The 23,973-nt window shown below is 44.1% G+C and overlaps 1 protein-coding gene and 2 long non-coding RNA genes across 10 annotated transcripts; 1 reads left to right on the forward strand and 2 right to left on the reverse strand.

Annotated features, from left to right (window-relative positions):
* Positions 1 to 3,125: 3,125 nt before the first annotated feature.
* LOC137465525 (uncharacterized) lies at positions 3,126 to 10,564 on the reverse strand. 8 transcript variants are annotated; one of them, XR_010994676.1, is made up of 5 exons: positions 10,488 to 10,564; positions 10,286 to 10,383; positions 9,188 to 9,385; positions 5,315 to 5,420; positions 3,126 to 4,864 (listed from the first exon to the last, which is right to left on the reverse strand). It is a non-coding gene; the product is annotated as an uncharacterized lncRNA (long non-coding RNA). The 8 variants fall into 8 exon arrangements; XR_010994679.1 differs by lacking the exons at positions 3,126 to 4,864; positions 5,315 to 5,420 and adding exons at positions 6,066 to 6,182; positions 7,257 to 7,401; XR_010994675.1 differs by lacking the exon at positions 3,126 to 4,864 and having other exon boundaries at positions 5,008 to 5,420; positions 9,188 to 9,266.
* Positions 10,565 to 11,900: 1,336 nt separating this feature from the next.
* On the forward strand, positions 11,901 to 18,931 carry XPA (XPA, DNA damage recognition and repair factor). Its single transcript, XM_068176908.1, has 6 exons — positions 11,901 to 12,181; positions 12,524 to 12,655; positions 14,746 to 14,851; positions 16,423 to 16,588; positions 17,225 to 17,342; positions 18,705 to 18,931. The coding sequence occupies exons 1-6, from the start codon at positions 11,998 to 12,000 to the stop codon at positions 18,851 to 18,853; spliced, it is 855 nt and encodes a 284-aa protein (XP_068033009.1). The 5' UTR covers positions 11,901 to 11,997; the 3' UTR covers positions 18,854 to 18,931.
* Positions 12,951 to 13,938, reverse strand: LOC137465128 (uncharacterized). The gene is made up of 2 exons (XR_010994564.1): positions 13,533 to 13,938; positions 12,951 to 13,439 (listed from the first exon to the last, which is right to left on the reverse strand). It is a non-coding gene; the product is annotated as an uncharacterized lncRNA (long non-coding RNA).
* Positions 18,932 to 23,973: the final 5,042 nt, after the last annotated feature.

Consider the following 23,973-nt stretch of genomic DNA (forward strand, 5'->3'; position numbering starts at 1 on the left):
ATCTGACACAGGATTTTTTCACCCTCAATCAGACTATTGGTTGGGAATAATAACATAATAATCACTAACACTTTTTTATATGGCTCCTGTATTTCTACCAGATGATGTCTCAACGCATTCATGTTGCGCAGCAGTTCCACAGTGAGCACTATATACACACCCTGGGTTTACTGAGCACATACAGGAAGATTTTACATGTGTGCCAAGAACACACAGGACTGTCTGAGCAGAAGCAGCTGACCCACAGGAATCATGAACCAAGGTTTTGCAGCTTCTAGGTAATTTTAGATTCACTGGTTGTACAAGAAAAAATAGGTCTGCATATGTCATGGTTGCCTTTCAGGGTGCATGCATATTGACTGTGCCTTCAGAGATTATTGCTGCATTACACAGCACTACTCTTCCAACAGTCTACCAGACACTCACAAATCCTGGGAAAAAAAACAGCCCAGAATCTGGTTTTTGGCCCGCACAAAATTTTTGCATGGGAAAAGGAGACTTGATCAGGGATCCTGGTTCCACAGACACTCTCCATATACTGAGGTCTCCAAAAAGGCTACACTTTAAATTCATATTAAACTCATCCTGGGTGGTTGTCTGTGTCTCCTCATAAGCTGGACTACATACTGCCAATCAACTGAGCTGCTGTATGAAGAGAGACAAATGACACATGACAATCTACCATGGAGCCACTTTCCCTAGAAGATCATAGAAGGTTGTGGTGTCTCCCTCACTGGAGATACTCAAGAACTGTGCAGATGCAATCCTGTGCCATGTGTTCTGGGATGATCCTGCCTGAGCAGGGACCAGACAAGGTTGCTCCCTTGCAACTTGACCCATTCTGTGGTTCTGTGATTTTAATGTAAGGATTTCAAGTGCTTTAGGGTCCTGTGAGCCAGCAGGAGGATACCCAGTTAAGGCTCTGTTTAACTGATTGGTTCTTTGCTTCTGACAGGTATCCAGAGATTTTTACTACAACAGTGCCCCTAATCTTTTATGTGGTCTTGTACCATCTTGCCAGCAGCTGTCTTCACTGGTGGTGTCAGATACTCCCAACACAGAGGTCACTGAAGAGATATCACTGGCAGCTGGAGAACACTGAATTATGTGCCCATGACTTCTACAAGTCTTCTGTGCTGACAAAGTTACAGAAGGATACACCTTACAAAGTTTTTTTTTTACATAAAGGTTACACTGTTTTCCCTGTGGTACGCACAGAAAGGATGCATTTTGATCATCTGTTTGCCTACCTTTTTAAATGTCAGTAGGAAGGTCTGGGAAACATGCTTCAACAAACAAGAGCAAAACTAGACATAAAGTACTGATCTGGATGAATGAATGGACATTTTGGGTAGCATCAGGTCAGCAGAGCCATCTCTAATGTGGCAGAGTGACTCTGCGCTGACTATCCCTAACCCAGCCATGGCCATAGGCACAGAACAGCTCCCAGGCCAGGTACCCTGACGCTGCTGGAAGCCCCCTGGTAAGGATGGGACAGAGCCTGCACTGCATTGCCATGCTGGGTGGCAGTTCTAAAGCACAGAGAAGCCATGGACTTCTGACTCCAGAGTGACATAGCTATGGTTTGGGTTAATTCAGCAGTGCAGCAGCTTTCACCTCAGTTGCTGTTCTCTCAGGGCTGACTCCTTTCAGTTTTATAGAAATAGAGGAAAGAACTAGCCAGAAGCTGGCTGTCTCATTCAAAACTGCACAGTGTGACTTACAGCAGGAGTAAGCCTCATCAGTTTCAACTTCTACAGAGGCAAAAATCTCTTCTTTTAGTCTTGATCTTTTGTCAGCAGCATGAACACACAGAAAACTCAACATTGCTGCCATGATTTGAATCTATTGTTCTATGAAGGCAGATTCAGAGGAACAGGTTTTAAAAAGAAAAAGAAAGAAAGAAAAGAAAAAAAAAAAGAGAGAAAGGAAACAACCCAAAGGTCTGTCAATTGTGCAAAACGCACGCCTGCACTGCAAGGTGGGTGGTCTGCTTGGAAGTTGTTAGAGTTTCAGCACAAACTGCCACAAAAAGATTAGTGATGTGTGCGTAAATACAGCAATCTGATGGCCGCATTTGAAACGCAGTGGCTTACCTGTGTGTTGAATGATGTTTAATACAAGTACTCCACTAACTGGCCGTCAAGTGGGAAGTGCCATTTCATCGAAAGTGGCACTCTAACATCGCATCCACTCTCTGTCAGAAATTTAAGTGGCATTTTAAAACAGAGATGAATACGCTCTTATTTCCCACACACAGAAACAGATGCATAAAGCTCACAAAAAGTTATATATTCTGGGAGTGGAAAACGAGGTGTCTTTCAAGACCGAGCAGCAAGTTAATTGTCCACCTTTAATGACTGAATTACTAACAAGATGTAAAACAAATCAAGCCCATTTTCAGTAGGTCGTTCAGTGCACAAACCTGGCTGAAGTATTTGCAGTACCAAACATGGAAATTCCTTTTCTTTTTTGGAAAACAACTGGACATCACGAAAATGTCTTTTCGCTTGGAAATTGACTTTTGTATCAAACACAAAACGTTTTACTATATACTTTGTAGGTGTGAGAGTTGTAACTAAAGTAAACAAAAATTCTCGCTGTTCTTACAGCTGTGTTAATGAAAAAAACACACATGAAAGGGAAGCTTAAGATCCTGTCTGGTTTAGCTAAAAGTTAGAGGAAAGTGTATTTAGGTGGGGTTTATATGAACAAGCATTATGGCTGGTTTCAAATAACTTAGGTAGATTCCACTTATGACTTATTCACTTGATTTTTTTTTGTTTTGTTTTGTTTTGTTTTGTTTTGTTTTTTTTTTTGGTTAAAATTAGTCGTCCCATTGGCTCTGAGAATTGAAGTCCAACAGCATTCACGGAACAATAATTAAGAGCACCCTCTTGTGGTCATTATTATGGATGTTAGTTAAACCTTTTATGGTAAGCTGTTAATGTATCTGCCCTCTCATGCCAACACGGTACCCAGAAAGTTTATTAAAATATGCACATGAATGTGCTGTACATTATTTTTTCTATATCCGCCCAAGAGATGCAGCTGCAAGGTTTTATCTTGCTTATTCACCAAAAGTTGTATGCTTTTTAATAAAAATATTTTAACATTTCAGCAGCTTAGAGCACAGTAATTCCTTTATTTGTAATTTTCAAAACTGGCAAGGAAACCCTCAGAAAGGATACAAAAAATTATAGAGCAGTAACTTTGGTCTCCATTCCAGAGAACTTAGCAAAAACTATAACAGAGGATGGAATTAACATACAGCTGCATGAAGACAATCTGTTGAGAAGGAAGCAATGTGGCTACTGTAAAAGTGAATCATGATTGACTGATCTTTACAGAACTCTTGAAGTTCTCTGAAGCAATCATGGAACATGTAGACTTTCCATTTAATCATAATTTTTCTCAAGATGCCTAAGTATGAAATTTACTCGAATACATAAATTAATGTCTGATAACCATTAAACATAAAACACAGTCAGAATGAAAGTACTAGGTGGGAATATTTGAGCATATTATGGCAGCTCCAGTCAAGTTAGCTTTGGTTAGACTATATGAGAACTATGGCATATGAAACTGTCAAAGGTAAGGGACAGATGGAAATAGTCTTTACGGAAGCAGATTAGGAAGAGTATTTTGAATCTCAAGTAGCCAGCAATCATGCTTCGTCTGCATTTAATTTCCAAGCACACCCCCTAGACATGGACTACACCTCAAGAATTTGCCGTATAATATTAGTATCATACTGGTCTTCATTTAATCATTATGTTGTATGATTAAATTAGTAACAAAAGTTCTTGCTACCTGCTACCATGACAGCATACTATTTACTGAGTGAGTCCTCTGGAATTTGCCACATAAACATATGAGTCAAGAGAACTGATGTACCATATGAGGAAATTTGCAACCAGGGCTCTGCCTCAGTTAAGACAATTTTATGTTGTAATAGGAGATTACTGCAATGTGCAGTTCTGAGCAATCACTTTGGGGAAAGTAAGAAAGAGCAAGGAAGCAAGTTTCACGGTATGAAGTCAATTAACAGAATGATGAAACAAACAAAGAAAGTATTCAAATTATCAGTGTATTAGAGAAGAAACAGAGGTTGTGCTACACAGCACTAAAATGTTCCATTTTCTTCCAAGAAGATCATTTCTATGGACACCAGGAGGCACACACTCAGAAAATAAAGGCATTGGGATTGTGCATCCTAATACTTTTGAATGTATCATGAGAAATTGCATTGCTCAGAGAAGAGACAGGGTGGCTAGTACAGACAAACAGTCCAAGACCATGGATGTTTGGGGTGATTTGTACAGGCACTTTCAGATTTTGGTAGACACCAAGGTAAAAGTTAATGAATCTGTGAAATGTTCCTGAGACTTCATCAACTCTGCTTTTCTTGCTTTCTCAGAAAAGTGAAGGAACAAAAAAAAAAGTTGAAACTCATAAAAATATCTCAAACATAAACTAGAAAAATGTGCAACATTCAGAAGAAAAAATGCACCCCCAAAACCAGAAAAAGAAGAAGTTAAAAATGGGACTTGAGGAAGATCCAAACCGTGACAGAGGAAAATCCAAGCTGGTTGAGTTTAACCATGTTGACACACCACAGTGAGACCTAGAGCAGCTGCAGACTCATGAACAAGTAACATATCCCTCCTGGCATGGGCCTGTTCCAGTGGTACATCAGTTGCAGTGGCTGGCAGCTGAGTGTGTCAGGTCTTCAGTCAGGGAATTGTCAGGTGCTAGACAGGATGCTTTCCTAGACATGTGAGGATGCCTCCACTCAGCAGTGAAGAATTTCATTGCCTCCACATTCAAAGAGGATGCTGAAAACTGGAAACTGTGACCACTGCTGTAAAGAAAATTTATAGCAATTTCAATTTACAAAAAGCAATTTACAAAAATTTCAATTTACAGCAAATACAGAAAATTTGCTCTCTGAGCAAAAATCAAGAAGGTGCAGTCTCTGGTGCACCAGAAGTGACATGCAACAGAAGTGTCATGTCACTAGGTCATTAACTACATTCCAAAATCACTTAACTAGATTCCAGATCTAGTCAGGAAGAGAAAAATCTCTTTTTATCCCCCCTCTCTCTCTTATTTTTCATCACAAACGACTTCCCATGCTCTAGGCATATCATGGTCTTTCAAGGAAAACAAAAAAGAGGGTTACAGTAAATGGCAAAGCTCAGTGTACCTATGCTACAAAGAGAACAAATTCTAAAAAAGTTTAATTTGCACAGCTTAGCCAGAAACATTTGGATAAAGTGGAAGTAACATAGGAAGGTAGTATATGCTAAACCTGTAAGAAATGAGTGAGTGGCATAATGAATGCTTTTTATATTCTTTCACTCATAAACAGTTTCAATTTAATCAGAGGTACTAAAACCTTTGGAATCCTTTCTTCCCTGTAGCAAGAGAGAAATCAGTTAACATCACATGTTAAATTGCTATGGTCACTGCTCCTCTTTCTCACAAGACAAAGCCAAGTTTTCACACTGAGAGGGGAAAAAAGCAATAAAAACTTAGACAACAAAATCAACCCGCTGAATTAATCCAGGTAGCAAGACCCTGATCAGAAACTATTTTCTGATCATGTTGAGAAGATACATTCAGATTATGTTCAGGATTCAAATTCTGCAGATGGCACAGTCCCTCAGAAGCACCTCTCACTGGTCATGCACTCCTAGGGGGCTCAAGCCATGTGTTGGCTCCATATTTTTCTCACAGGTAGGTTGGTGTGAACCTAGAATGCACAGTCACTAAGATCAATTCCACATTATCCTTCTCTCATGCTTCAATGAGCTGAAATGGTCACAGCTCCTGGTAGTGTCTGTCCTGAAAAGCAAGACTGGGGCCTGGAGGCACATACGGACAGCACAGTGAGATGAATTTATCATGTGTTTGCAGCTAACATTGGGAAAACACACTGGAGAGAGAGATCTGATCAAACCTGTGGACAATGGCATCAAAATATTTTGCAGAGATTTGCAAGGATCAGAAAAGACACATCTTGGTTAAACCCAAGTCATGTCCCATGGGACCCATGTCCCAACTGGGACATGATTTTCTTGCTACAGCAGAATTTGTTAGCTGTTTTATGGTCTTCCATTCCAGGCACTCTGCACACAGGAACAAGTCAATCTGACTTGGAGAAATAGTAAAAAAATCTCTTTATATTATGGCTTGGGAAAAAAAAAGGTATAATACACTGCACAATATAAAGTGGAAATTTTTAAGAATTTTAAGCACTTACATTCCCCATCTCCTTAAATACTTCAGCAAGGCCTGAATTTTGAACTTCTCTCCTGAAAACTCAGTCTTTCGTCATCAGTACCACTAAAGCTCATGTCTTTGAGACCATTATAGTAGATGATGTACCTATTTTCTGTCTCAGAAATGCCCAAGATGCTCTTAATAGAACAAAAAAAGTGACTAAAGCATTCAGCAAAGTCTCTTGATGTTTCTGAGTTGCAACAGGAAAGGTTCTTGCATGGATTAAATAACTATCCATATAGAAATACTAGGAGGGAGAATAAATCTGTAAATACAGAGATCCCTTTTACATCATATGTGGCTATTCCTTGCACACTTGGGAAAAAGGCCCCAAAACCTGAATAGCTCAACTTTATGACAGCTCAGACAGGTCCTCAAACCCATTTCTATAAAATCTTCTCTGCCAGCCACTGGTGGAGCAAGAAAAATATCCTAATATCTTAGTTTCAGAAAAAAATACATGTTTTCCTACAGTATTTTTGTCCTTTGTATTGAAGATATCAAATCACCAAAGACTGCCATACCACAGTTACAGAATTTGTTTGCTGTTTTTCTACAGTTTCCCACTCTTTATGTGCATGGAAGAGAAAGATGGCTTTTTCTGGTAAGATACTGGAAGAGGATTTCTCTTTCTGGATTGCCAATCAATAGCAAAAGTGTGCAATCAGCTTTGTAGCAATCTCTGAGATAGGAAACAGCATTTTTTCATCATGTGGTGATCAACACTTTCCTATTCACAGATATGAAATGAACATTTTCTATTGCTATTAAAAGCCAACATATTAAAGTCCTATTCAGGAATAGAACAGAAAATTCTTGTACAATGCTAGCAAATAAAAGATATTTACTTTGTAATTTCAAATTCTGTCATCTCCTGTAATGAGAAAATCATAACAAACTTGCATTAAGATCTCCTGTCAGAGAACAATGCCAATTTTTGTCTCTAAAGCACTTTGATTCTTGCCTACCTGTTTGTTTCAGATGTGTTGCTTAGGCATTCAACACGTTATATGTTTACTCCACTACCTTTCTCTTCAACCAAGATTGCATACATCAATTGGAGTATGATAAATGGAGCGTGAAGACAGGCCACATTACTATGAAAATCCTCTCCTACGGGTAGTGAGCAAAGGAGAAAATCTCAGAGAGATGCCAAACCTAATTTACTCTGCATGTCCCATTCTGTCCAACAGGATGATTCAGTGTGTATCCCTGATCCATGAGCTATGGCATAGGTGAATTCAGAAAGAAAACATACAAATCCAAGCAGGTACACTATCTGGTTTTAACAAGTTCACTTTACTTTTCACCAAGAAGCCAACAATATATCTCTATTTATTTATTAAACATAAGAAAGAGGTGTATCAATCTAAAACACAATGGAAAAAATCACAAAAGGCATAGTTTTTTTTTTGCCCTACGTTCCTGAGGATGCAATTGAACTGTTCTCTCCCATTCAAAAAGCATCTGAATTCACTGGACAAAATCCAAAGCCTTAGTCATGCTCAGAGGCAGCAGCCCAACAATATGTGTGTATTGGCCAGTCAGCTTCTGGCTACTGAATTCGAATGTGTCTAAAATTGATGCTACCACATGAACCGTCAAACAGAGGGAGAGGGATAGGTGGGAGGGGAGCAAAGAGATTTTTGTCCACAGCTGCTCCTTCAAAAGACAAACTCCTTGAAAAAGTAAGACTTAGGTCTGTTTCTCATGGAACTAGTATTTTCTGCTAAGGAAGGACAAAAGGATGGTTTAGTTGTAGGTATGCAACTGCAATGCAGTTGTCCTCAAAGATTTTGAGGACACGGAGAAAGAAGTATATCATGAGGCAAAATAGAAATACATGCCCAGCAGCTGTTTCATAATACATAAATAGAAATACATGCCCATAGCTGCTTCCTGGTCTAGATGAAGAGCGAATTTGGTTAGAAAGACGCCATTGCACAGGCTTATTGCCATCATGTGGCTCAGTGTGATCCTCCACGAATACAGAGGAAGAGGTATACTGGCTCGGATGAAGAACTCTTTCAGTCCAACATCCTGTTTCCACCACAGGCCACAGGCAAACGTCAAAGGAAGAGGAAAAGCAAGGCAAATATATGATATCTCCTCTGCAACACTCCCACAGCTACCAACTGCTTTCAGCTCAGGGAATTTCCTGAGCGTGAGGGGGTGTTCGTTCATTAACTCTCAGCACAGTCCTTTTCCAAATACTTGGTCCATCTTCCCTGCACCCTAGAGAAACAGCCTGTATTCAGCATGCCATTCAGAAAGGCACTGAACGAAGAACCATCTCCTCTTGCTTATTTAGACTTGGGCTCCTGCTACTGCAAATCTGATGGTTTGTACTCAGAAAGTCAGCAGGCATCCACCCTCTACAAGTTACATAGGATGTGATGGGCCTCATGCATCCTTCCTCTTTGGTGAGAACTCCAAACCTCTATTGCCCCTTTCAAGGGACACAAAGTCAGACAGCCGATCATCCTTGTTATTCTTTTCTAGTTCCAGCATTTTCTTTCTAAGAAGCAGGAAACAAAACAGGGAACAGTACTCATGGTGCAAACTCACCACAGATTTCTGGAGTGCCATAAATGTGTTCCTGGTTTTGTTCTCTGTTTCTTTTCTTGAAATGTGCCTTTCTTTTCCAAACACAAAGATGGCATTCATGCAGGGCATACATACTTAAATCTCACTACTAAGTGGCAGCAACTAACTCAGGTATTCCTACCTTTTATGTAAAGATATGACTAGTTATGACATGACCTTGCATTTATCTACTCTGCATTTAATCTACTTTTTCACTGCCTAATCACCCACAATTCCTTACAGATGACCCTCACCCCCTGCTAACTTAAAAAGGTTTTGCACAATCACCAAACATTCTTGTCTTGCTGCTCACTGTTTCCTCCATGGGAGTGATGAATTGTGAAACACTTCAAGCTGCCTCCTTGCACTCAAATCCTCACTGATGATGGTCTCTGTGGCTATGAAATAATGCACATCTGTGCTTGACAATTAATGACAGCCTACCTTCTAATACATGGTTACCTGCAGCCAAGGAATACTTGATACTACTTGGCATACAGAACCTGAAAATCTGTTTAAAACACAGATACCGTTATAATTATTATCTCATGTGCACGCATTAAGCCACATGCGTTTAATATTAAGCACAAATATTACTGCATGACCAGAGCAATGCATATGGGATAGTTTTTAGCTCCTTGCTGATATACAACTATTACAACAATTACAACTATACAACTATTAGTTTTATTACCTTCTCTTGGCGATGAAAATTAGGAGTATTGTATTTGAATCATTCTGGTCAGAAGCAGAACTGGGAAGAATATTCTGCTTTGATTGCCCTGTCAGACTGCCTCTGAGAAAAAGAAAAAGCCAAACATCTCTGGTACATACTTCTAAAACAGTTTTACTTCATAATTAACACTTGCATAGATAGTTGTGGACCACAGCCAATTTTATTTGAACGCCTGAATTTGCTTTTGTTTATGTATTCTGATTTCCTTTTAATCCTAATTCCAGTTTGGTTGCATAACAATAATGTCCTTTTGCCCTTAAAACCCTTACACAGGGTCTCAAATTTGACTTTGCTTTAAGGCAGCTTTGGTTTATGAATGAAACAGAACTATTGCTACCCCACAAGCACAACTCAGTTCACTCCTCCCTAAATGTCTGCTCCTACAAAATAAGGAAGAAGAGACACCAGAATAGCATAAGGAATCCAAACATAGGTGTGTTTGCTTTTCCAGCAAACATTTCCATTTCCAAGGCATCTAGTAAACACTTTTCCTCTATATTTTTTAATTTCACTTGTTTCTGCTGTGTTTATTACTCTGTTTGGAACTCGACTGTCAGTAAGTCAGTCCAAACAAGGGAGTAATGAGGTTGGAGAAACGTATGTTCATACTGTATAACTGCATAAACTGCTTCCTGTACGCTGGGATTAAGATTTGCATTTTCATCTATTAAATACCTTGCGTTCTAGATCCTTCTCTCTGACTGTAAAACGTATTTGGACATCTCCACTGTGGCACTTTTCCAACTTTATACAAACACTGGAAAGCAATCTTGCTGAAAGCAGACGGTTTAGTATGACTTGGTTATTAATTTTTAAGGAAGAGGTTCTGTGATCTGCGACAAGAGAAGTATTTTAATTGACAGGAGGAGCTACCTACCACTCATGCAAGTATTAGAACCACTTAAAATGTCTTAATCTGCATTTCTGTACCTATGTGTATATGTATATATATATGGAGATTTTATTTATATGTATATATATATATATATATATATATATATGGAGATACATATAAATTTCCCAGAAGCAGGATGTTCTTTTCTCAGCGTTCATAGCACACTCTGCTGGCTGTTGTCGAAAGTTAATGCCAAGCGAGGACGACAAGCTAAAAAGAAATAAAATGTTTTAGGACATAGGAGAAACACAATCCATGCAGGTAATTACCGCGGGCATTTGAACGGAGAGGCACAAGGGACGACGTATTCTGGGATCAGCAAGGAAAGGTTGGCAGGAAACTAGTTTAGTTTCACGGAAGAGAGCAAGCTTTTTTTTTTTTTTTTTTTTTTTTTTCTTTTTTTGGTGGGGGGTGTATAAGGGGGAGGGAAGGAAGGCTTCTCCCTGTGTTGAGGTCATCCCGTTTCAGCATGGAGGCAGGGAGCACGCATCTGTGCCAGTGCCTCCATTTCCGTTCCTTCAAGGACAGGGCAGGCGCTGCCTGACGGGCGGGCGAGGATCACTGGCTGCTCGGCATTAAGTGGCTTTATATGAAAGTGGCTTAGAGCCACATTTGCATGACAAAGCCATTTGCGCGTCCCTCGTCAGTAAGGGAGGCTGCAGCCTCCATTTCTCCTCCCTTGCGTGGAACACGCGAAACCATTAAGGGCAGGACGGGGATATTGTTAGGAAAGCGCACGCTGCCCGTGCCGAGCGCGGCTGGCACCGCGGCGGGCTGCGCACAGCAGGAGCAGGGCGTGGGGCGAGTGCTCCAGCCGTTTTCAGAGCAGAAAACGTGGCCGCGGCCGTTTCCGGCCGGGAACTAGCCTCGCGCCGAGTTGTGGCGGGGCCGGGCCGGGCGGACAAAAGGGGCATTGCTGGGTGACGCTGCTGAGGAATTCCTGCCGGGCGGGGCGGGATTTATGGCTTTTTTTTTTTTTTTTTTTCCACGGGGCCGCTCGGGCCCTAGGCGGGGGACGGTGCGGAAAGCGCAGGGTCATCGTCGGCTCCCCTCCCCCAGTCCGTCCCCTCCCCGGTCCCGCGGTCCCGGTCCCGGTCCCGGTCCCGGCACAGCCGCCCCCCCCCCCCCCCCCAGCCGACACCGGCCCCCACCCCGGCCCGCGCGCGCCCCCCGCCCCCCACCGCCGCTCGCCACGCGGGCCGCGGGCCCCGCCCCGCCGCAGCCGCGCGCGCCCCCCCTTCCCCTCCCCCCCTCGCGCGCCCTCCCGGCGCGCCCCGCGCGGCGGCGGCGGGGCGGGGCCCCCGCCCTGGCGGCCCGCGAGGAGGGGCGGGGCGGCAGCTGCGCGCCTGCGCGGGCGGCCTCGCCCCTTCTGTGGCCACCCCCGCCCCCCGTCCTGCGCAGGCGCAGTGCGGCGGCGGCTCGGCGAGGGGAAGGGCGAGAGCGGCTGCCGGAGCGGGGGGGACCACGGGGCTCCGTCGCTCCCGCCGCCGCCATGGCGGGCGCGGCCCCGGCCCCGGCCCCGGCCCACGAGCAAGACCACGAGCAGGGGGTTTCGGCAGCGGCGGGCGAGCGGCCGCACCTCTCAGCGGCGGCGCTGGCGAAGATCGAACGGAACCGGCAGCGGGCGCTGGCACTGCGGCAGGCGCGGCTGGCGGCCCGGCCCTACCCTGCCGCAGGTCGGATGGCGGCGGCGGCGGAACGGGCGAGTCCCCGCGCCCTTTTTTTCTCTTTCTTAGGGGGGAGGTTTCGAGAGGGGAAAGACGTGGGGAAAGAGGGGCGCCGCCGGCCGTGAGGCGGCGGGGGCGGCGGGGGGGGTGCGGGGGGGGGTGCGGTAGGGTGGCTGGAACGGGGTGGGGGTGGGGGGGAGAATCCGCCGCGGCGCGCGAGGGGCCCCCCTCCCCCCACATGTGTGGGGGAGGGGGGGCTCTCGCACGCGCGGCGCGGTGGGGGCGGCCGCGCGCGCCCCCTGCCGCCGGCGGCGCTTTAACGCAGCGCCCGCCTCGTTTGTGCTCCCGCAGGCGGCGGCGCGCGGGCGCGGGCCCGGGCCCTCCCCAAGGTCGTGGACACGGGAGGGGGATTCTTCCTGGAGGAGGAGGAGGAGAACGAGAAGGAAGAGCGCGGCGCCGGCGAGAAGATCGTGCACCCACCCGGTAATTGAGAAAAAAAAAAAAAAAAAAATGTAGAGAGCAGCGGGGGTTCGGCGGGGAGGCGGCGGGAGGAGGCGGCGCCGCGTGCGCGGGGCTGGCGGGGGAGGGCAGGAAGGCGCGGGGGCGACAGTGAGCCGGCTTCGGCCGCGCCAGCGGGGCGGGATGGATGGGCGCCTTTTTTTTTTTCCCGGGCTTTTTTACTCTCCTTTCTTACCCTCTTTTTCTTTCTTTTTTTTCCTTTTTTTTTCCTTTTTTTTTTCCTTTTTTTTTTTTTTTTTTTTTTTTTTTACGTTGCCACCCCTTTTCCTCCTTCACACGTTTTTCTGGATGTGCTCGATTAGTGGCGCGTCCGATTCTTTTCAGCATTAAATCGGCTATAGCAAATGCGCGGTAATTAAAAATGAAGAATTTTAAGCCGCGGAAGTGGGACACAGCCAGTGCCCTTGGGTATAGCACATTTTAATTTTTTTTTTCTCCCCATAACCATTATTTTCATTATTTCTTTCGGGGAATTTAAATTTTAAGACCGACATGACGGTAAATTTTCGCGGCTTCGTCGGTTGTGGAAATTTTGGGATATATGTGGTTTGTGCCAAGACCGGAGCACTGCTGCAGTGCCGGCTTTTATCGTTATAAAACGTGCTGGCGCCAAGTTACTGATCGTTCGGTGGAGGATTTCAGCACATTGCCTTGCGATATTCTCCCCCCCAAAAAAAGCAAATGGAGAAGTAAGGGTCCCAGAATAGATCGACTTTCTTCTCTGGGATTGTCTTTGTCTTGCTTTGTTCTGCGTGAATCAGCTGCGGGGCTGTTGGTGCAGTGTATCTCTTTGTTAGAAATCAGCACCAGATTTCATTAACAGTGTAAACAATTAGCAGACCCGCTTCTTTTGATGGGCTAATGTTTTAACAATAAATTAATGGAGATCTGGGATGCCTTTACACTGGGCGTATTTTTTGCTGTGTAATTCATAACGTCATTGTCTTAATAAAATGTCTTCGTGTTCGGGAGCACTGCCTTAAATGATGGAATGTGATGTAAGAGTATGAAATGACTGTGAAGTACTGAGCATCCGGCTGTCGCTAGTAGGACTGAATTTACATAAAATGTCGCCTTTGCTGGATCGGATCTGCTATAAATGCAAACGCAATTAAAATATATGGTGCTGCATGTTAACCATTAATCTTCTGCTTCAGGTGTTCATGAAATTTTACAGCACTGCCTTGCTTTCAGATTTCAAAACTGTATGGAAATGTTAATTTTCTGATAGAATTCCAATGTTACCGTTCAAGCAATGTTCCTTATAGCTGTTGTTCCCCGAATCGGTGTTTCTTGGTGTCCTGTGGAACATAAAAGCAGATGATGATGACGCTGGAGGTGATCCACCCGTTGAGGATGCGGCCAGAAGCAGTGGCTGGCGCTGAGATGAGTCTGGGCTTGGAGCAGTGCTGAGAGGGCTTGGGGAGAGGATTGTAGTGGAGCTCCATCCCCATTCCACTCCTAGCAGCTCTCTGGCCATCCACCTCCGTTTCTGCCAGCTGGAACGGACAAGAACCTTGCCAACTGCCCCAGGCTTCCACTGAGCTCGTTTAGGGAGAGGCAGGTGTGGCTGAGCTAGGGAGAAAACTGGAGCAGAGCTGAGAGAACTATGATGCCAGCCCAGCTCCTGTAGTTTCCTGCTCTAGTCACCCTCTTCAAACTGAATCCCTTCTTTGCTTCCTCCTGTTTCTGCCCGCCTGTCCTGTATAAATCAGGGCATATTTTGGGAGGGTCAGAACAGAGAAAGTGGAAGAAGATTTGAAGCTCTTTGTGGGAGGAATGTGGAGAATTTTTTTTAACAATGGCTAAGTTAAATATACATTTAAATGTTAAAGTACTTAATGATGAACTTACAGTGAGAAAATATTACAACAGACATGGAATTGTATGGTAATGGATTTGAATTTGTACTGTATTGTTCTGAAAAGCTTTGATAGAGTGAAACTAGTTTGTAATGTCCTTATGTGAATTCTAGTAAAATTGCCTGTAATACCAAATTCTAGATGCTTGTTTTTATCATTGTAGTCCCTTTAAAAAATATTTCTTTCCATTAGCACCCGTACTAGAATTTGACTATCTCATCTGTGGAGACTGTGGCAAAGAATTCATGGACTCCTACCTTATGCAGCACTTTGATTGGGCAACATGTGATAATTGCAGGTATTATAAATAATCAGGAGGGAGAAACACTATTTTACATAAAGATTGCTGTCTGTAGTTCAGTGAGTTACAGTCGTTTAAAGAGACTGTGAGCAGAGAGACATATTTCAGTAACTTTTAAAAAATGTAAATGAAAGTTGACTGATACCCTGTGCAAGTTCCTTTATGGATTGAATCACAGATTGTCTCATAAGCCTGCCTTAGGATAGGGGACATCAGTGGATTTTCATACAACATTATGGAAATAAGATGTCATGAGAGCAGTTGGTGTGTTTGTCAGTGTGAAAATTTATGTCTGGCTGCAGACTAGAGCCATTTGAAAACATGATGCAACACAAATACCCACTCTCTAAAATGGAGCAGGGGTTAGGAGAGTGTTTGTGGTCCCGGTGTTTTAACTCAAGTGAAGTTGGTACTTTGGTCAGCATGGGCGTGCTGGAAGCACAGCAGCCAAAGGGCAGAGCCCCCATGGGAGGTTACTGGTTGGCCTGCAAGGTAAGCAGGAGTTTGACCTTGAGAAGAGAGCAAGCTCTTATCTTTTAATGCAGAAAATGCTCCAAAAGCCATCAAGATAACAAGGGAAATGAAACTGCTGCAGCAGCCGGCTGCCCGTGTAAGAATGAATTGGGTGAATGAAAACCAGTTTGTTCTGGGAGCCTACCCATTTACAGCAGGGAGTGGTTAGGGGTGTGCACGTGGTGTAGGCAATTTGCAGTCATATTGGAAGCAAAGTTCTGTTTCAGAAGTTACAGTGGGCAGAAAAGGATGTTAAGGACAGGACTTGGAGCCTGTGGAGTCTTAGGTCTAAGCTCTTGTAGCTGATAGCTGGAGTGTCCTTGGTGCATTAGCTGTAACTGAACTTTGAATTTTAGTAAAGCTACATTTACAACAGTACTTCCTTGATGGCCGTTAGCATTTAGTATTTGGCAGATAGTTTGGCTCAAGAGATTCAAGTTGTACTTCAGTCAGGATTGCGTAAATGTAATTTTTTCCATTAACTCATAAATGCTGCTGTGGTTACAGAGTTTTTCATCTATCTGGTAAAGGCTGCAGAGCCTTTATTTTATGGTTTTTCTGCCTACTATCTTGCATTATAGAAAGAAGTGGTCTGTGTTGCTAATCAGATTCTGAGATCTAGAAGCATATGAAATGTGTTCTCAGGTGGTCTGACCTGTCTCACATTACACATTCTTTCTGCCTTGACCATGTGAGGCTCATACTTCTGTCCTCTTGGATTGCATCTGAGTTAGGTGAATACCTGAAATTATTCTTATCAATTTTAAGTTTCAGGTAGTTCCTCTTGTAAGAAAATAGAAGAAAAGCCTTTCTAGAAGAGCTGGCTTCTCAGTCTGTGTTGGCTGAAATGGGGGGAATTTTTAAACACTCAATTTCAGTAAATCTTCTCTGGAGTTTAGCTAGGTTGTTGGAATCCATAGTTATTTGCATGCATAAAAAACTGAGGGTATTAGGGCTACCTGTATTTCAGGAATGTTAGAAGGGATGGGGACTTAGATGTTAATAACTTGTGGTTTTAGGGTGTAGCTTTCTCATCATTATTTTACATCTTGCAGAGATGTTGAAGATAAACATAAGCTTATTACAAGGACAGAAGCAAAAGAAGAGTATCTGCTTAAAGACTGTGACTTAGACAAGAGGGAACCAGTGCTCAGATTCATTGTGAAGAAAAACCCTCATAATTCACGATGGGGTGAAATGAAACTTTATTTAAAACTACAGGTATAGAAACTTATTCTGTTTCAGACCTTTTTTTACCTTCATACAGCTTTGGTTGTCACTTGGTACCTGAATGGTTTTGTCAAAGCTAAGTATGTTATGTGTAGCTTGTTATAGTTAAATGGTTGCAGTTGAAGTTGTGAAAATGTCTGGTTTTGAGTGCATTTTAAAGATGTTAATTGAGCAGAACTTTAGTGGGTTGCACAATTGCAAGTCACAAAGCACATGGCCCTTCAGTTTTACTCTGAAGTGCATGGGGCAGCTGCAGCTGTGTGTGGCTCTCTGTAGCTGTGTTCACAGCTTTGCCTGCAGAGGCAGGAGGAAAGGCAAGTGGATTTCCCAGGGCTCTTGTCATTTCTTGTTTGGTACTTCATGGGAATCGTACTGCTGTAGTAAAATATGGGCAAAATTAGAGTTTGGTTTAAGTTTTCCTAAGTTACACCCAGCTGATATTAATAACCAGTGTTGCCTCTTCTTGTGGAAGAAGTGTAGTCTTTTGAGTCAAGAGCAGAGACAGGTGGGAAGTAGTGGAAGATTGGTTAGTTTGTGCATGTAGAGAAAAATTAAAATTGTAAGTTAGAATAGTTCACTTTTATCGTTTCAGGAAAAAAAAAAAAGGCATTTATGTCCATCCTGTAGGTAATCAAGCGTTCACTTGAAGTCTGGGGTAGCGAAGAAGCATTGCAAGAAGCAAAAGCGCTCCGGCGTGATAGTAGAGAGAAGATGAAACAGAAGAAGTTTGACAAGAAAGTTAAAGGTAAAACATTAAAATTACACACTTCAGTACCTAAAAGGAAAGTACAGTTCTGTTTAAACCTCTGTATACATCTGAATAAATTACTAAGAAAATATTCAGTGTGGTAAAACTGAGGTTTTCAAGACTGAGGGTGAGCCTGGAGCAGTCTAGTGTGATCTCATAGCTGTCTATTTTGGGCAGTGTTCAACTGTAGGACTTGAGGTCCCTTCCAGCTTGAATTCCCCTGTTGTTCTGTGGACATGATGTGACAGAAATCAATTAGAATGGTTCATTATAGTGTTTTTCAAATTTTGGGGTATGACCCAGAATGTGCCATGGGTTGCTTTTGATACTTTTGACTTGTGGAAGACAGGGAATTTTGTGGCAGTGGGTTATCCTTTTGTGATAGCCTTCAGGTGGAATGACTGTAATGAAAATGGGTTTTCCTGTTGTTCACAGTATTCCTAGGGGCTGTCTTTACTGCAAATTGCTCTATGGGTTTCTTCTCTGATAAATTAGTATTTAGAGGAGTATTTGATGGGTGGGAACCTTTTGTACCACCTATAGCATCCATGCTTTGCTTGGGGGTAGTGTTTAGAAGGGCAGAAAGCTCAAGTTGGCTGTACTAGGGTTGTCTGAAGGAGGCAGAACTTGGGACTGCACAAATAACCCCTGTCTGGGCCATTGATGTTGTGCACACAGAAGGACTGGCAGCAGACTGTAGCCAAGGTGCCAGAGTTCAGTGCAAGTACAGGCCTTAATGTGACAAAGTTTGCAGCCTGAATGGCTTGGCTCAAAATGTGACCACATTTTGCTGTTCAGTATTCTTGCCATCTGCTTGCAACATCCGGATAATACCTTGGGCCCTTGCTGCCAGCTTGTGCGCTCTAGAGAACCCGCAGATTTCACTGCGGATGCTGCAGAGGCAACTCGTATTATTGGGCATAAAGCTTAAAGAATGCCAAGTCATTTGGGAGGCTTACTGTGACCTGAATGAAAAAGACTCTTTCTTGGCCATATAAAATAAATGAGGTGTTCTATAAAAACATTTCCTTTATGTTCCACCGACCCCTTTTGGATACCTTTGAATGGCTTTGTGTCAAAAGGCAGCAAGCAATACATCCTTAGTCCAGATGGAAAATCTTTGCCTATGAGTTCCTGTGACAGTCTAGTTCTTGGCCTTTAAAATATGCAAACAAGGTGAGGATTGCAAGGCAAGTCAGAGCTTGCTCTTGCAAGAGCAGATTCTTTCCCAGGCCTTGTGGAAGACAGGCAGCAAGCATATTGTCATCTGTAGGCCTCAGGAAGCTGGTTAGCTTGAGTTTTATTGAACACTATTTAAGATTATTAAAATCTTAAAATTTTCTTGTATTTTTTTACCAGAACTCCGCCGTGCCGTGAGGAGTAGCTTGTGGAAGAAAGAATCCAGTATCCATGAACATGAATATGGACCAGAAGAAAATATTGATGAAGATACCTATAAAAAGACATGCACTGTATGTGGCCATGAATTAACTTACGAGAAGATGTAGTGTTAACCTATTTTTAAATTTTACTTTGTTTTTAACTGTATTTTGTATTAAAGTCAAATAAATGCTAATTATGAACAAGCTGTTGCCAATTCTATGAAGCATTGTATTTTTCAGTTGCAAGAAGCTCTGTGAAGAACACTATGCTTTGACCTTTAAGCTAGATCTGAGGATAGAATATAGCAACAGTTCAACAATTTGTATCTTCTTGGTCAAAAGATAAGTTTGTATCATTGTACTTGATACACTGATAAAATCAAGGTGAACTTCCCAGAGCTTTTCTGCATCCATCAGGAGGAAGGCTCCTTATCTTTTCTAACTGTTGTCTGGTTTTCAGTTACTGGTTATGGGCAGGCAGAGGGCTGATAGAGCACCACTTCTGGTGGTGAGAGGCCATATAATGAGGCAGGTTCTCCTTTCACTCAGATACACAACTCCCTAAAGGAGAATTCTCTTTTAAAAGGAAAGCTGCCTGCTTCTTTGGGAGGTTCTGACATATCTCTACTGTATTTTGCAGGATAGATCCTTAGGTGTATTCTATACATCTTTTTTTTTCTTTTTTTTTCTTGCCAATTTTTGAAGCAGAGACCAAGAAAAGGGTCAAGACCTGTCCTTGGGGCAAGAGTGAAGTAGCATTCCATGGTAGAGATCTTTTTAATGCACTTGAATGATGTTTGCTTTCAGTAGAGTGAATTTACTTAAAAGTTAAAATTTTAAATTCTCATTCTTGCAGCTGTTGGGGGATGCATGTGGCAAATACTGAAGTGAAGGAACATGTTCTGAAGTAAAGGCTCATGTGTGGCTCTACATTTATTTACCATTGTAAATATGGCAGATTCCAGGGAAGTTTCTGGAGACTTCCTTTGTGAACCTTGGACACTGTAGCTGTGCAGAACTGAAATTTTTGAGTAGGAAAACCATGACATATTTGCCAGTATGGAAATGTGGTGGGCTGACTTCCATGGCTGGAGAGGTACAATGATGGTCATAAACTCTTCAGATGGGACAGGCGGGCAGTGAGGTGGCTCTGTACATTAGGGAGAGTTTTGACTGTACAGAGCTCAAGAGCAGTGATGATAAGGTTGAGTGCCAGTGGGTAAAGATCAGGGAAAGGCCAATGTAGCAGACATCCCAGCGGGAGTTACAGGGTATTACAAACCACCCAGACAGGATAAAGGGGCAAATGAAATGTTCTATAAGAAGCTGGCTGGTGTTTCACAACCACTAGCCCTTGCTATTGTGGGAGATTTTAATTTGTGGGATGTCTGCTGAAAACATTAGCAGGGGAGAGGCGGCAGTCTTAAGAGGTTCCTGGAGTGTTCAAAGACAAAGGACAGCTGGCAAGTGAGCTGTTGAAGTAGCCAGGAGGGGCGTAACCCAGACTGGGAAGTTACACCATACACAGGGGTGGGTGGGCAAGAAGGGGGTCCTTTCCAGTCACGGTAACATCAGGTTTCATGGGGTGGACATTTGCATGTGAATTGATCATCTTTCCTGTGCACCATGTTAATATCAATATTGATACTGTTCGTTTCTTACCTCACTGCTGTTTCCAGTAAATTGTTCTTATATCAATCCTTGACCTTTTGTGCCTCTAATTCTCATCTATTTCCTACTGGGAGGAGTTGAGCAAGTTGTGCATGGTTTGGAGAGTTTCAGTAGAAATGCTAAATTGGGGAACACCATTCCTAAACTACAACATGAGCATATCAGGGGCAGTGGCCTCATAGACCTGCTGTTTATGAACAGAGAAGGGCTGGTGGAAGATGTGGTTGGAGGCTGTCTTGGGCACAGTGACCGTGAAATTATATAGAGTTTTCACCCCTTGGTAAGTAAGGAACAGGGTCAACAAAACCTCTGCCTTGGCTTTCTGGAGAGTGAGCCTATTCAGAACACTGGTTTGTTCAGAGAGTCCCTTGGAAAACAATCCTTAATAACAAAGGTGTCCCATGGAGACTGGCCATGCTCTAAAGAGGAAATCTTGAAAGGCAGAGGAGCAGACTGTCCCTATGTGCCGGATGATGAGCCATCGTGGACGAAGACCAGCCTGGTCTTCCTGTTCCTCCTGGCTGAACAAGATGCTCTAACTTGAGGAAAAGAGGTTATGACCCTTGAAAGAAGGGACAGACAAGTCAAGAAGGGTACAAGGATGATGGTAGGACATGTAGTGAGAAAATTATAAAGGTGAAAGCTCAGCTGGAACTCAATCTGGCCACCACTGTGAAATATAAAGTGTTTTTATAAATACTTTAACAAAAGGAGGGTCCGGGAGAATCTCCAGTGGTTATTGGATGTGTGGGAGGACATTGCCATTAAGGACAAGGAAAAGGTTGAGGTACTTGGGTTCTTTGCCTCAGCCTTTAACAGAAAGACCAGTTATCCTCAGAGCAGCCAGACCCTGAGCTGGTCTGGTTCAGGGATAGGGAGCAGCACTGACCTCCTGTAATCCAAAAGGAAGTAGTTAGTGACCTGTTAGTGAACCATTAGACCCAAGTCCATGGGCCCAGATGGGATTCACCCAAGGGCACTGAGAGAGCTGGCAGGAGAGCTCCCTAAGCTACTCTGCATTGTCCTGGATAACCAGAGAGGTCTGGGTTGACTGGGTTAGCCATTGTGATGCTCATCTAACAAGAAGGGATGGAAGGAGGATCCAGGGAACTACAGGCCTGTCAGCCTCTGTAGTAGGATGGAATAGATCATCATGAGCGTGATCACACAGCATATGCAGGAAAACCAGGGGATTGGGCCCAGCTAACAGTTTTGGAAAAGGCAAAGGTTGGTCTCACCTGACCAACGTGATGTCCTTTTATGACCAGGTGATCTCCCCAGAGGGTGAGGGAAAGGCTGTGGATGTTGTCTGCCTAGAGCTGAGCAAGGCCTTTGACACCATCTCCCACAGCACACGCCTGGAAAAGCTGGCAGCCCACGGCTTGGACAGGAGCACTCTTTGCTGGGTTAGAAACTGGCTGTACAGTCAGGCCCGGAGAATGGAGGTGAATGGTGTCACATCCAACCAGGGGCTGGTCACTAGTGGTGTTCCTCAGGAATTAGTATTTGGCCCAATCCTGTTAAAAATCTTTATTGATGATCTGTATGAGATCGACTGTACTCAGCATAATTCACTGATGACAGCAACCTGTGTGGGAATGTTGACCTGCTGGAGGGCAGGAAGGCTCTGCAGAGGGATCTGGACAGGCTGGATCAATGGGCCAAGGGCAAAGGTGTGAGGTTCAATAAGGCCAAGTGTCAGGTCCTGCCCTTGGGTTGCAATAACCCTGTGCAGGCTGTAAAGAGGCCCAGTGGAAAAGAGCCTACAGCATCCGTCTGGGAGTGTGCCCAGGTGTCCAAGAAGGTCAATGGCATCCTGGCCTGTATCAGCAATAGTGTGACCGACCAGCCTGGCACTGGTGATGCCACACCTTGAGATTTGTGTCCTGTTCAGGGCCCCAATTCAGGAAGAACATTGAGGTGCTGGAGTATTCCCAGAGATGATAGAGCTGGTGAAGAGCCCAGGAGCAGCTGAGGGAACAGGGCTTGTTCAGCCTGGAGAAAAGGAGGCTCAGGGGAGACCTTACCCTCTCTGCAACTCTCTGAAAGGGGGCTGTAGCCAGTTGAGGGTCACTCTCTCCTCCCAGGCAGCCAGTGACAGGACAAGAGTGTAGCGAGTGCGGGTCTCCAGGACGGTTTGGATGGATGAGAGATCTCTGAAGTCAGGTCTTAGAAAATGTGGTTTATTAAAAGGGGGAAAGGCCCTGCTTGGAGTTGCCAGGCGCAACTCGTGGCAGGCCCAGGGAGAGAGGGAGGGTTCCAGGTGAGGGTCCCAGGGGAATATCCAAGAGAGCGTCCGGTCCCTCGGGCACACCTTATCAGGGGGCTTCAAGGTGGGCTGGAACAGGACTTGGGCCAATGGGGTCACAGATACCTGATACTTCAGGGGAGGGTCACAGGTGTGGGATGAACCATACATTGGGGGTGAGACAGAGCATTCTATGTGACCTTTGGACCTATCTGCAGGTAAAGGGCATTGTTTAATCAGAAAGGGGGGATTGCTTTCAGCCTGGCTATACTATTGTTTTCTAGTTATTCAGTAGTCAAGGTTTGTTATTTCAAATCTAGTTCTCATCTCAATGTCTGTATTTTCCAAATCTTTTGCCAGGCAATCATATTTATAAGGTTTTCCTATTTCATCTTCCCCAACACAAGAGGATATGTGGCCTCAAGCTGCACCAGGGGAGGCTTAGGTCAGACATCAGGAACATTTCTTTACAGAAGGGGTGACTGGATATTGGAATAGGCTTCCCAGGGAGGTGGTGGAGTCACCATGCCTGGAAGTGTTCAAAGAAAGACTGGATACTGCCGTGCCATGGTCTAGCTGACATGGTGATGTTGGATAAGTTAGATTTGATGACCTCAGAGGTCTTTTCCAACTTATTTACTCTGTGGTTTTGTTAGAGGAGACAAGGTGCCTTGGAAGGGCACATGATGCTTCCAAAAATAGGTTGTCACTTTTTCAATGTTCTCCTCTGCAGCTATGCAGTAACCTGCCTGCCCACCAAGCAGAGGATTTAAGGCCTTGCAAGACTTAAGAACGTGGCATGGGGACTTGGCTAGAGGAAGGAGGGCGGTCCCAGCAGTGCTTTTGGAGGTAGTCCTCCTGGTCATGGTTTCACAACTCAATGCTGTCTTGGGTTCCTGAACTCCTCTCCAGGGCAGATGGGGGTGGGGGGGGTCACTGACTACTACCCTTCTGTGGGCATGCTGCAGCATCCGCCTCACCCCACACCCTCCTGACCCCCTGCAGCAGCACTTCCCCTTCCCAGAGGACAAGAGGTGGCAATGGAGAGGGAAAATTTCTACATCAGCAGCTCCTTGCACCTAGCAGCACATATGCTTGCCTTTCATGGCTGCAGGTAGGGGAGCATGTTAGACCAGCTGTAGTTCAAGGAAGTGAAGGCTTGTGTGTTAAGTTGAGGTACCAGCACTGCAAAACCAAACTGCCAGGGTACCAGTGCTGGGAAACAAAACTACTTCACACCCCTCTGCATTTAACACCAGCATAACCCAGCATGACTACTTTGCTTCAGTAACCCCCAAAGAGATTGGACAAACACTCTCAGCAGCAA

Source organism: Anomalospiza imberbis, chromosome Z, assembly GCF_031753505.1.
Source record: "Anomalospiza imberbis isolate Cuckoo-Finch-1a 21T00152 chromosome Z, ASM3175350v1, whole genome shotgun sequence".
In the NCBI taxonomy this organism is placed as follows: Eukaryota; Metazoa; Chordata; class Aves; order Passeriformes; family Viduidae; genus Anomalospiza; species Anomalospiza imberbis.

Excerpts from the sequence above, each read along its gene's own strand:
- XPA (XM_068176908.1), top strand. The coding sequence starts at position 11,998 with ATGGCGGGCGCGGCCCCGGCCCCGGCCCCGGCCCACGAGCAAGACCAC. Across the intron at positions 12,182-12,523 it reads CCGGCCCTACCCTGCCGCAG|GCGGCGGCGCGCGGGCGCGG; the intron begins GTCGGATGGCGG and ends GTGCTCCCGCAG. Across the intron at positions 14,852-16,422 it reads GCAACATGTGATAATTGCAG|AGATGTTGAAGATAAACATA; the intron begins GTATTATAAATA and ends TACATCTTGCAG.